Raw genomic sequence first — 12,841 nt, 5'->3', positions numbered from 1 at the left:
CCCAATCTGTGTTATGCAGATTTATCTTTTCGTATATCTCTTTCTGCATATTGCAAAGGTGATTTCAAGCCTTCTACCAAGCTCAGCTCAGAGCACTCACGTACTTCCTGCCATTCTCACAGCCACTTATTCGGAGCCTCTTCCCTCTTCATAAATTAATAAAACGTGGGTTAGGCCCTGGGTCCAGGTCTTTGTCCCAGTTAGCCGTTGTTCTAGCTGGATTTAGGGACCCCTCGCTCCTCACAACTACAGATATGCCTTAGTGTCTTTATTCTTGCTGTGTGTTGCACTGAAAGTGATAGATTGGAATTCATTTATTGGAATTCCAATAACTTTTCCATGGGATTACAATGTGGACTTTTCTGGACAGTAAGGAGGTCCAGAGGGCTTTCTACAGGGACTCCTTACTTAGTAACTGTTGATATAAGACCTAGAACAGGGATCACAAACCATATTCTGTGGGCCAAGTCCAGTCTGTTGCCTCCTTTTTTCCATAAATAAAATTTCATTGACACATACCTACACGTGCTTGTTTGTGTATTATCTGTGGCTACTTTTCCTCCATCGAGACAAAGTCAAATAGTTGCAGCAGGCTCCATATGGCCAATGGAGCCTAAAATATTCACAACCTATCTCATTATAGGAAAAGTCTGCCAATTTCTGGGCTAGAAGCTATGTATGATGAGAATGTGGTAGGCTAGTGTCCTGGAGTCACTGGAACTTGTAACAACTATGCCACAGGCAGGTTTCAATGCCTACCCTCCTCCTGTAAATGGCTTTGTTTTATCTTCTTTCAGCATGGGCTGTAGTGAATTACTTCTAACAAACAGATCACAGTAAAAGCAGTGGGTTGTCATGCCTGTGGTTTAGTTGTAAAAGATGATGATTTTTGTCTCATCACTGTTGCCTTCCTGGCTTTCACACTGTGATGAAACTGGCTGCCATGTTGGAGAGGTCCAATGGTCCAAAGCACTGAGAACTACTTTTGGTCAACAACTAGCAAGGAACTGAAACCTTTGGTCTAAAGCTCTTGAAGAACTGAATCCTATCAAAAACCACATGGGTGAACTAAGGGATGATCCTTCTCCAGTCAAGACTTGAAATGACAGCATCCCCCTGACATCTGAAATGGTTGAGTGATGCTAAATCAGAGGATCCAGTGAAGTTGAACCAGTTTTTGCTCCATAAAACTATGGAATAATATTATTTTAAGATGCTAAGTTCAGGTGGTGATTTCTATGCAGAAAAAGAAAATTAATACAGACCCTACACCCATATTGTAGATTTTGGCACACACTGTGATGACATTTTGTAGTGTATAGAAGTATACTGTTATGGGTATTTCCTGAAACAAGCTGGCTGATATCTGAGCTCCTTTCATGATATAGAAAACTTCTGTGGTGGGCATCACTGGCCCTTTCTTACTATGTTCTGGCACTTTCTTATATGTTCTAGGGGTATTCATGTCTGACCACACACAGGAAATAAGATTTGTAAGGTACTCCATGGATGCATGAGAATGCTCACTGGCAGAAGGATCAGCTCTGGAGTCTTTAACCAATACATATTGGGCCACCCAGAACTGAAAGTATCAATAACTTAGCATCCCAATAACCCAATCATTGCCTAAGTTCTTACTGCTAGTCCTGGCATGGGCTCACAATATTGACCTGGTCAACTTCAAAGTTGGAGTGAGAGTTGTAAAGCTTAGGGTGTCAGAGAGATGAGTCTAAAGATGGTATATGGGGGGATTTCTGTGACCCTTGGGGTCAGAGCCAGTCTATGTTGTGTGTCCTCTTTTGGCCTTTGTTTTCAATTCAACTTGTCCGGGTTTCTGGACAATTCTGAGAACCATTCAATTTTGTTCCAGTAAATTCTTTCTCTGCTTCAGACAGCCACACTTGGCTCTGTTTGCTATTGAAAAACCCTGTAAATAGTAAAATTGTAGCAATAATGGTAAAGACTGAAAATGTAGCTTCATGGCTAATGGATTTTTACCATTTATACCTGTATATAATATATATTTGTAATAAAAATTTATTTTGATTGTATAATTGTCCATTATAGAAACATTTTATGTTTTATGTTTGTTTGCTAATGATTTGAGCGGTGCTATAATTATTGTATAGGTTTTTTCATTTACATCATAATCATTTTTCCATGTCTTCAAAATTATATTTTTAAGAAGCCATACAATATTTGTTTTAGCTCATACTTAATACAAGAAAGGCTGGAAGGAGGAGGCCAGAAATTGGGCCTGAGATCACTGAGTTGAATAGGGGAAACTTCTAATTTGTTGGAATTATCTGGAAATTTCACTGCCCAGGAGGGATACATTTTAAAAAATCACATAAATATGTTATATGTTTTTGTAACCCAATTCTGTTGAGTGGGGTATAGGATAATGCCCTTCATGTTGGGCATTTGTTATGGTTTGTGTCTGGATGTCCCCCAAAGCCTTATACAGTCCTGGGGGTGGGCCTCTAGAATTTGTGATTGATTCATAGCCCAGTGCTGGGATAAGAGTGTGAGTGCTATACCCACTCTAGGGTGGGTAGCGTAAACACAATATAAGAAAGAGAGTCATCTCTTAACGCTCTCCTCCCTTTTATGCTCTTGATGCTTTTTCTATCTTCCGCTACTACAAACTGTTGCCTCTCTGCCACTCCACCCTGCCTTGGCCTGGCTGATTATGGACTGTAACCTCCACAAATTGTGAGCTAAATAATTTTTCCTTCCTTCATTTTGGGTGTTGGGTATTTTGTCCCAGCAACGAAAGAAAATGAATCAAGTCAGCATTGAATTTGATTCCAAATTATTATTTGGAATATGTCATCTATCGTTAATCTCTTGTTGAAATTTTTAGGCCTAAAGCACTTACACATTTAAATTTTGTTGCTTGGTTTTTATTCTTTGAATGGATAAGCCAAAGGGCACGGGTACTTTTGTGTCTTTTTATAAATATCACTAAGTATGTGACTTTCCCAAATGACATTATCAATGTTTTCTACTGTCTCCTTTCTCCTAGGAGGAAGTACCCATTTCACAGTGTCTTCTTCCATAACTGTATTGATTAGTTTCTTGAGGTTGCTTGTTTGGAGAACAACCAGTGAAAAAGGTTCTAACGAAATGTCAGGTAATTTTACTCCCTTAATCGTTCCTAGGAATAAAATTCTAAGTGGTTTCTAAGTGTGCTGATGGAAAAAAGTACATTTTCATAAATAAAATCTTGACTGTTTCAAGAAAATATGATGAGCACTGGAATTCATTTCTTTTACCATTGCTAGCCTACATTTAAATTGTGCTTGGCTTATATTGAACTTATTGTTATCATAATATAAATGAAAGTGTGAATAACTTATTTATTTTTGAGATAGGCTCTCGCTGTATAGTTCAGGCTGACCTTATCCTCACCAAAATCCTCCCACCTAGCTTTCCAGGTGCTATGATTACAGCTGTGCACCCCTATGCCAGGCAGTATATACAATTTAAATACAATAACATCATGTGATTTAAAGTGCAGAGACCCGAATAAAGTCTTCAAAACAACAGGTTACAATCATTATTTTTATCAAAGAACAACTGGACATCTAGTTGTTCCCGTAATTGAAAATTACTATGAGTGATTATTACTATGAGTGATTATTAATTCCACCCAGGAGTTGAGGAGCTTCAATTAAATCACTGTTGACTTAATATGAGTCAAAACAAAATAAAGAATTCTCTGCTCAGCCAAATTCCTTATTTCACAACAGTATAATCATAAACATCATCGGAAGCAAATAAAATATCAGAAACAATACTACGCATTTCACACGTGTAAACATTAATTTTGCCAGCCAGAGAAAAGACAAACTAAACAAAGGGAAGTGGTGAAAACAAAATAGTAATGCTATGATGGGTCAGCGAGAAACACTTGCCAAATTAGTTGACCAAGCACTCTATTGGGAACTGCAAAGCAGGAAGTCCTATTTTTGACTCTGCTAACCTCAGTGACTGTTTCCTTCTTTAAAAAAAAAAATGGGCATAATGCTGTTACCTAACAAAGGCTTGCAATGAGATTTAACGAGCCTATAAAATGTTTTGAGGTCTCTAGACATTATACACACTACCGCCTGGAATTCGTACAGTTGGTGTTCCCACTCTTTGAAGGTACGCCAGACAGCATTAGTATTTCCAACGCGACTCCTGCCTCCCGGTTAAATTCACTTGGAGTCCTCGTAAAATTAATGAAATAGTCACTGTTTTAAGTGGAAGATTTTGCCTTAAGAAATGGTTTCCACTGCCCACACGGTCAAGGTTACGGGATTAAAGGAAAAGCAGGAAGTTCCCGAAGCAGGAGGCGGCGAGCAGCAGCGGGAGCGGGATCGGGCGCGGACCGCCGAGCGGGGGCCGCGCTCCAGGTGCCGACTGTCCGGGTCCCCGCGCTTCCGGGACGCCCTCCGGTCGCGCTCGCGGCGGCCACAGCGAGGCTCGATTACTCTGGCCTGGGCGAGAAGCGGCACTTCGGCTCGGCGGGGAGGTGGGGCGACAACAACAAAAAGAAGTCAGGTGGGAGGAGACTCCCGGCGACGGGCGGCTCGCGGGAGGCTGCTGCCGGCTCAGAAGGGATCCACAGCGTCACAGCCCCTGCCAGCCGGGGAGCGGTGACTGAAGGGGAGCGGCGCCCGGCTGCGGGACCGCCTCCCGGCCTCCGTCCCCGCCTCCCGGCCTCCGTCCCCGCCTCTCGGCCTCCGTCCCGCCCCCTCGCTAGCGCCGCCCGCGCGCAGCGTCTCGCGCTCGCCAGCCCGCCGGGAAACATCCGCGGTTGCCCAAGCGCCTTCCTTTCCGTGAGCCCTCCCGCGTCGCCTGGTCCCCGGGCCGCGCGCCCGTGCTCCGATCAACGGGCTCTCCGGGCCGCCAGCAGCCCGCTCCTGCCCGCCAAGTCCCCCAACGGCCGCGCTCTCCACGGGCGCGCGGCCCGCGCCTGCTTCCGGGGCGGGCGGACTGAGCGCCTGGTGCCGCCGGCCGCCGCGACAGCGCCCCCGGGAAGCGGAGGAAGAAGAGGTGGAGGCGGCCGCAGGCTGAGTCGCGGCCGGGATGTCCGGGCAGCCGCCGCCGCCGCCACAACAGCAGCCACAGTTGCCGCCGCCGCCCCCCGCGGCCGTGGCCCCAGGTCCCGGCGTCCTGCCCGTGTCCCCGGCCGTCGTCGGCTCCTCTCCGGCCGGCTCGCCCGGCAGCGGCGGCGGCGGCGGCTTGGGGACCGCGGCGTCCGCGCTGCTCCTCCATCCCCCGCCGCCGCCACCGCCGCCGCCGCCTCCGACCACTGCCGCGCCGCCGCCGCCCCCCGGCCCTGCCGCCACGGCCGGAGCGCTCCCCGTGCCCCCTGGGCCGGTCGCCCCTGCCGCCCCGGCCCTGGCGGCGGGCAGTAGCGCCGCGGCCCCTTTCCCGCACGGGGACTCGGCCCTCAACGAGCAGGAGAAGGAGCTGCAGCGGCGGCTGAGGCGCCTCTACCCTGCCGTGGACGAGCAGGAGACGCCGCTGCCTCGGTCTTGGAGCCCGAAGGACAAGTTCAGCTACATTGGTCTATCTCAGAACAACCTGCGGGTGCACTACAAAGGTACGGGGCACGGGGTCCCGACCCCGACCTTCGAGGCGATTGTCCGCGTGTTCCGCTGCCTGAGAGGCGCCGCGGTCCGGAGGAAGGTCCGAGGGTGCGGGGCGAGGTTCTCTGGGAAAGGACGGGAGTGCAATGCCCCCAGGTGGGGAAGGAGCTGGGAATCCTGGGCCGGCCAGGAGGACACCTTGAGGGAATTCGGGGTGACGGGACGCGACTCGCTTTTTGATTGCCCTGTAAGATAAATCTTAGGGCTTGGGTGGAGGAATCTATGGACTGGAGTTGGGTTACATTGTTCTCCAGGTGGGTCAGACGTTCTCCTCTTACGTATGGAGGTTGGGGGGGGTGGTGAGGTACGATTCTAAGATACGATTTCTAATTAAGGGAGAACAGGGGTCCATAGGGGGGAGAAGTAATTAGTGGATTTTGTCCAAAATTAGGCCAGAGATTGTCTAGGGGCACAAAAGGACAGGGGCCCAAGTTTGATTGCAGTGTATTTTATACCAAAGCCAAGAGTACGAGTCTTAGGAGAGCAGACACCTACTCCTCCAGATTGGAAATGCCCTATATTTCCGGGTTTGTATTATGTGAAGTCTGGTTGAAAACAAGGATTTTAAAAAGAAGTTTAGTCTTTTAAAAATTGGTTTGTATTTCCACCTGCAGTTAAAAACAACCTTAGGCTTATGTTTGTTTACCTCCACCTTCCACCTGCCTACCTTCACTAGGTTAAAACAAAGCTTTATGCAATTAAATTGTATATAAAATTATAAATTGTAATAGAGATTTTTGAAATGTGGCCCAGATTAATGACATGCATCGTTTACTTGTGTGGCAGGAAAAAAAAATCCAGTTTATTAGTCTGGAAACAAATTGGTGTTTTAGGCCCCAAACCCAAAGCAGGAGCTTTTGCATTCTAAGCAGCCTCATTTTGATTGGCTACAATGGGAGGGTCTTACTCTGATCCTAGTGGCCTGTGTGAAGAAGGTGTAAACAGCTTTGTGGTTAAATTCTTGAAAGGACTGAAATTTGGGAAGAAACTTGATAAGAAAGTTAGGATCTAATCGGAATGGAGAATGGCAATAGAAATTTACCAAATGATTCGGCTGCAAAGAATCGTGCACAAAAATAGGCCTCATTTAACAGTCCTTTTTAATCTTTCAGTTTTGAATGTTCCTTTATCTAAATGGATGAAAATTTCCAAATAGCAGATCTTTGGTTTTTTTTTTTCATATGTTAGGACAAGTTGTTAATTCCTTGTAATTTGTTTTAAAATTTGGGTGGACAGTGCTGTTATGAAATGTTTACTTCTCCTGTGGCTATAGAATGCTTTTGTTGGACTTGCCAAACTTGAGTTTATGGTTGATGGTATCATTAGCTTATAAAATTAGAAGCAATATATGTAGATTATTAAAGAATCCTTACCTAGCTTTTGGTGGTCCTGCAGTCATTTGTGATTGCAGGTAGAAGATAAGGCCCCAGTTTGTTCCTGAGTGATTGAACTGGATGGTGTAATTTCCATAGTATCTAAGGTGTGTTTTTACAGTTTATTTAACACTGCCTGCCTTAATTCTACTAACATCTTTTACATAAAATTAATGATTTGGGTCGGAGAAAAGTGCACCTTTAAGTGCAGTGCGGTGGAGTTTGGAGTTTTTATGACACTGCTGTCTCAATTAGTCTTCCTGTTGGCCTTTTTACTGCTTTCTGTTGTGTAATACTGAGATTCTCTTTCTGGAAACATCACTGTTATAAACATAAACTTTTACTTCTAGAAGAACAGATGTTGTTGTCCTTATTTGTCTCTGTTTTTTTTTTTTTTTTTTTTTTTAATCGGTACTGGGGATTGAACTCCTGCTTGCAAGGATTGAACGACTGCCTGCTTGCAAGGCAGGTGCTTATGCCGCTGAGCTGAATCCCCCGCCCTCTCTGTTTTTAAAAATCTTCTCTTTGTCTCAACCTTACCTCTTGTCACACAGTCTCTCTTCCTCTTCCTCCTTGTCTTGTTACTTATTTCAGTGTCTCTGTGTGCCGTCTGTTGTTACCATTAGTTAACTGTGTGTCTTCTGAGAAGACCCCACCAGATGTACTGGGCAACAGACTTTGGAATAAAGGGCAAGTGTCATAGGTGGTGGGTAAGAAAACTTTTTAAGTCATAAAGTAAGAGTGGATTTTTTTAACCTGTCATTGCTGCACTGATTTTAGCTAGCATTATAAGACACATTTTTAAAAACAACTACTCATGTTTTTGTATATTACAGAATTTCAAAAGTTTGACCATAATTATTTTCCAGTGCAGTAAATTTTGGGGGAGGGGAGAAAAAGGTTTATGTGTTACAGTTTTTGGAGGTTTCAGTCTGTACTCAATTGGCTCCAAGGCAGGGTGGCATGATGGGCCGCAGTTCATGGCAGCTGCCCAGAGCAGTAATTTTTCATACTTTTGAAACAGGATCATAATTTCTTCTTTTTAAAGGTAGTCTGTATTTAAGATGTTATTCTAAATTGGAATCACTGCTTTTGAAAATAGTACTGTTCATTGAATGATTTGAGGGAATTGATGTTAATACAGATATACACATACAGTTCACTGAATTGCAGAGAAGTGATAGTGTGTGTACAAAATTGTGAGTTTTAAAATTTTTAAAAAGGCATTTGCTTAGTGGTCACATACCAACTATTGAAACAGCCAGGGGCGGACACTCTTCGTTTAGAGTTCTTGTCAGTATTGAGTTAATACAAAAATGACAGGTTTGCACTTGGTTATACTTTTATTCTACTTTAAATGAATATGACAGTGGATTCATCTAGCCCAGACGTTTCAGTTGTAGTTTGCACTTTTTATTTTTCAAGTTACTTCCACTATTTGGATGCTTCACAGAGCGTTTTGATACACACTGGTAGATCGGGACAGGATTGTGAGTTATTTTAGATTCAAGAGAGTGGGAGCACCTGGATGTTAGATTTTTCCCAGTCACAACTAAGCCAGGATTGGATGCGTAATTTTCACTGACCCCAAATGTAGTGCTCTCTCCAGTATACCGTAATACTGCCTCTTCCAGTTTTTAATGAGGCTTAATTATTTAAATAGATGTTCATATCAATAATTTTTGAAGACTATTTGAAGTTTTTTTGGTTATTGTTTTTGTTTTTAAGATAGGATCTTGCTATGTATTTGGAGCTGTGTAGGCCATTCGGGCATTGAACTTGCAGTGATCCTGCTGTCTCAGCCTCTCAAGTACTGGGATTACAGGTGTGCCACCATGCTGGCTGAAGAATATTTGAGATTGAAAGTACTTCCCTCTGGAGCGAAAAAAGTAACTGGAACACTAACACTACAGAAAATAACATTTATTTTGATGATTTAAGGTAGCTGGGGGAAAATACCAGATAAGTGAAATTTGAGAATGACCAGTGACCAAGTAATGATTGAGTGACCAAGTAATGAATTGCACTTTTAATCGAAGCATTGACAGTATCTAGCCAAGTAAGTTGAATTTTGGTATGCCTAACTCCCTCCCCCTTCTGCATCCATCCCAGGTCGATAATCTATAACATTTCCTAAATGTAATTGCTTGTTAAATTTCTTGCATTTTTTTCAGATTAAACAGATACTATTGTGAATACTTGATTGTCTGCAAGTACAAATGCCTATTCCTTAAAATCAAGAAATTTAAAAACTAAACTGAGCTTTTCTCAGGGATCTCTTTGCCAAAATTTTGGGAAATTATCTTTAAAAATACCAGATGGTAATGAAAAGAATTAAGTGAATCTAATAATATACTAGAAAAGTGGAAAGCAGTAATGCTAATTGATTGCACAGTTGCTACAGGACATAATTCTTCAGAGCAGTTTGGACGCATGTCTGCTCACCCTTCATTCATTTGTTCAGCAGTCTTGGTGTTTGCTTTTTGCAAGGTTCTAGGCAGTCAAAAGTGAATGTGATACAGTCTTTAACTCAGAGGTCAGACAATATAAAACAGTAGTAAGGGAAGAGTTATAAAGAGCACTGTAGAAGACAGGAGGAGTATCTCCCAGGGCAGCACTGGAAGGGGTGAAGGAGATGGGTCAGGGGAACCTTCATGGACAACTTGAGGCTACTGTTCACTCTTAAAAGATGCAAAAGTACAGGCATAGGGGAGAGAATTTGTTTGTGTGTTTGGATCTTCTAGCAATTTGGAACTCTTGATGGCATGATGGATTCAAGGGGTACAAGACAGGAAATAGCAAACTCAGGTAGAAGATTGTTTTGTTAGACCTCGTTAGAAATAAGGACTTCATCTGGGTCAGCGGTAGGGGCAGAGAAGAGCAGGTGTATTGTGGGTGGTTAAAGGTAAGACTCAGAGGATCTGAGGAAGGGTGGGGACGGAGAAAAGGGTGAGGTTTGGTTTGGTTAGGTTCCTATAGTGAACCATGAATAAAATAATTATTTTGGAGAAGTCAGTACTATATTACAGTATATTTGGAGCTAAGTAAAAGTAGGAATCTTAATGCTGTGCTCTGACTAAACCAGAGAAAAACAGAGGAATCTCGTGGCAGGACAGAACGGTTCTGGAGTTTGGGGGACTCTGCTCTCACCAGCTGAAATTCATGACTTTTCACTCTGTTCTGTAGTTGAGGTGACACTTCACTACAGTTGCAAGTTTCTGGTTTTCTTCTCTTCCGTATCGATTGCCTTATACTGTCCTCCCCATTTTAAATTTATCATACTGACCTAGCTAATTGCTGTCATTCTCAGCTGGGCAGAACTCTTCATGTGCGATGTGTGAACTGTGGCCTTCAGATCGGATGCTGACCTACATTGTCAGCAGTAGGGTGTACAGTAGTCACAGAACACAAACTACTCACCCGGCATAAGACTAATCTGGCCCAGCTTCATTCAGTAGGCACAGTGTGGGACCAGCCCTCCCCGGAAGGGGTGACAGGAACCTTGGAGTTCACCTGCAATGTGAGACAGCTCTGGGTTATGGCTGGCTGAGGGTCTAGGTGGTAGTTGCAACTGAGAATGTGTGGAAGAGCGTGTAGGGTGAAGAAAGGAACAGGTCAAAGCTGGAATCCTGAGCAACAGTGCCATTGATGGAGCCCGAGTTATAGTCCTTGAGAGGAACCCAGGTGGCAAAGAGTGTGGTGTCCCAAGTGCTGAGTGGAGAGTAGAAGTCAGGTTTAATGCAGTGGGTGCAGGCACCTCCCCGCGGAAACCTTAGAGAAGAAGCAGTTTGAACTGAGTGACAGGGGCAGAAATTTCTCCAGGTCTAAAGAGTAAATGGAAAGAGCAAGCTAGAGGATAGTGTGCATGGGCACTCCTGGGAAATGCCAATGGAGAGGAGATTAGGCAGTACACAGGGTGGAGGGGAAGGGACGTCTTCTTCAGTTTTTAATGGCTCGTATCAAGAGTTATGTTTTAGCTGGTGTTTAGCTTCTAATGTCAGCATATGAGGTGAAAATCCCACATAATTAAATTATCCTTAAAATCCTTTTGGAATAGGGTGTGGTGGGGCATGCCTGTGATCTCAGCATTTGGGAAGCCAAGGCAGGAGGATCACCGTGAGTTCAAGGCTAGCCTGAACTACATAGTGAGACTTCGTCTCAAAAATAAACAAACAAACAAAACCCCCAAAGGTCCCTTTGGATTAGCTACAGTTGGGTCTGTTAGACACAGGTGTATCATTTCTAAGTCTTGCTTTAATTTAACTGCTTTTAAGGATTGAGGGGAAGGAGAAACTAAAGAGAAAGAGGATGAAAATACAAGGACTGAGGACTGAATAAATAAGGGCTTGGGGAGAGGAAATGTGTTTCCGGAGCACAGGACAGGTAGTTTGGAGGAGTAAGGTACATGCTGTTCCTCTGATAAAAATGGAAGAGGTGAAGCCCTGCCATGGAAATACACCACAGACAGTGTGGCGAGCTGAGTGCGACCACATCTCCTGTTTATTTTCTTGAAGGTATAGGTTCTCTGAATTTGAGTAGAAGATTTAAAGAGAATGGTGGAGATGTGGACTAGCCATTGAGAGGGACAGGGAGCAGGGTGACTGAAGATTTCAGTTGTTGATGGCACTGGGAGTGGCCAGGGGACATTGTTAATGCTTAGTGATGGTTATTTGCCAGATTATCAGACTTTATGCAGCAGAGGGCCGCTGTCTAGTGCAGGACTGTTGAAAGTGGGTTGTAATACTAATGAAGGACATGTTTCTGGTGATCTGGGGTGATGAAAGGATGGGAATATGAAGGAAATCAAGGGTGTTTGATTGCTTTTCACATGATTTCTACATAGCCCATTCTGGAAGAGAGTCTCGCGTAGAGATTTGGGGAGTTGGTGTTCCAGTGATGTTGAGAAGGAAGTGTAGAAGTGAAGTCTTCAGAAAGCCTAGAAAAGGAAGGAGGGTCCGGGATATATAGCTCAGCAGACAAGTGCTTGCCGGGCAAGTGCAGGGTCCTGAGTTGGATTCCTGGTACAAAAGAAAAAGAAAATAGGAAGGTATGTCCTAGAAGATATGGACATTGCTGCTGTAATGCCAGAGATGAGTTGTTGAGAAAACCATGACTTCCTCACATTTGTAGGCTAAAACTAACAGGACTTTGGCAAAAAAATAGAGTGGGTGGCAGCCACCAAAAAGTCTATGGAATGTAACCATCCACTGGAGCACTGCAGAAGCTGCAGCCCTAATAATCTACAAGCCCAGTCAGTTTCTGCTGGCATTTGTGTGCAGTGCTGGAGGTGGTGATTCTTTGCAGCCTTAGATCCTTAGTCTTGGGCTTTTTTCTTTGAGATGGAAGTACTTGGTGGTTAATTGAAATGATGGATGTCATTCAAGGGTTAGCCTTTGTCACCAGTGTTTTCTAAACAAAGAGGAAGCAGTACCTATTAGAATGGCTAAAACTGAAAATCAATCTCACAGTGCCAGTTGCTGAAGGGGATGCGGAACAACCGGGACCCTTGTAGCTGGTGGGAATGCAGTGAGGTAGAGCCTCTGTGGACTGCGGTTTGGCAGTTCCAAAGGGAGCTAAATGTACTTTTACTGTTACTGCAGGATCCAGCAGTTGTGCTCTGAGGTACTTCCCCAACTGATACGAAATTTATGCCCACACAAAATCTTGCTTGTGCATTACTATTATTTTTGGTGGCATTTGGGAGTGGAGCCAGGGCCTTGAGCATATTAGGCATCACTCTACCACTAAACTGCATCACCATCTCTGCCTGTAAAATGTTTGCCACAACTTTATTTGTAATCATAAATAACTGGAAGCAACCAA

At 44.1% G+C, this 12,841-nt stretch overlaps 1 protein-coding gene across 1 annotated transcript in view; it reads left to right on the top strand.

The window, feature by feature from the left end:
- The first annotated feature begins 4,929 nt into the window (after positions 1–4,929).
- Ranbp9 (RAN binding protein 9) overlaps positions 4,930–12,841 on the top strand; it is a 90,011-nt gene continuing 82,099 nt past the window's right edge. Inside the window, exon 1 of the mRNA XM_063259898.1 lies at positions 4,930–5,599. Coding sequence (XP_063115968.1) covers positions 5,080–5,599 — 520 coding nt within the window. The 5' untranslated portion in view covers positions 4,930–5,079. The remainder of the gene's footprint in view (positions 5,600–12,841) is intronic.

Source organism: Cavia porcellus, unplaced genomic scaffold, assembly GCF_034190915.1.
Source record: "Cavia porcellus strain 051 isolate PalLab524CR breed Dunkin Hartley unplaced genomic scaffold, mCavPor4.1 scaffold_13, whole genome shotgun sequence".
NCBI classification, from domain to species: Eukaryota; Metazoa; Chordata; class Mammalia; order Rodentia; family Caviidae; genus Cavia; species Cavia porcellus.
The sequence above is the reverse complement of the archived record's forward strand: the minus strand, read 5'-3'. Positions and strand labels throughout refer to the sequence as shown.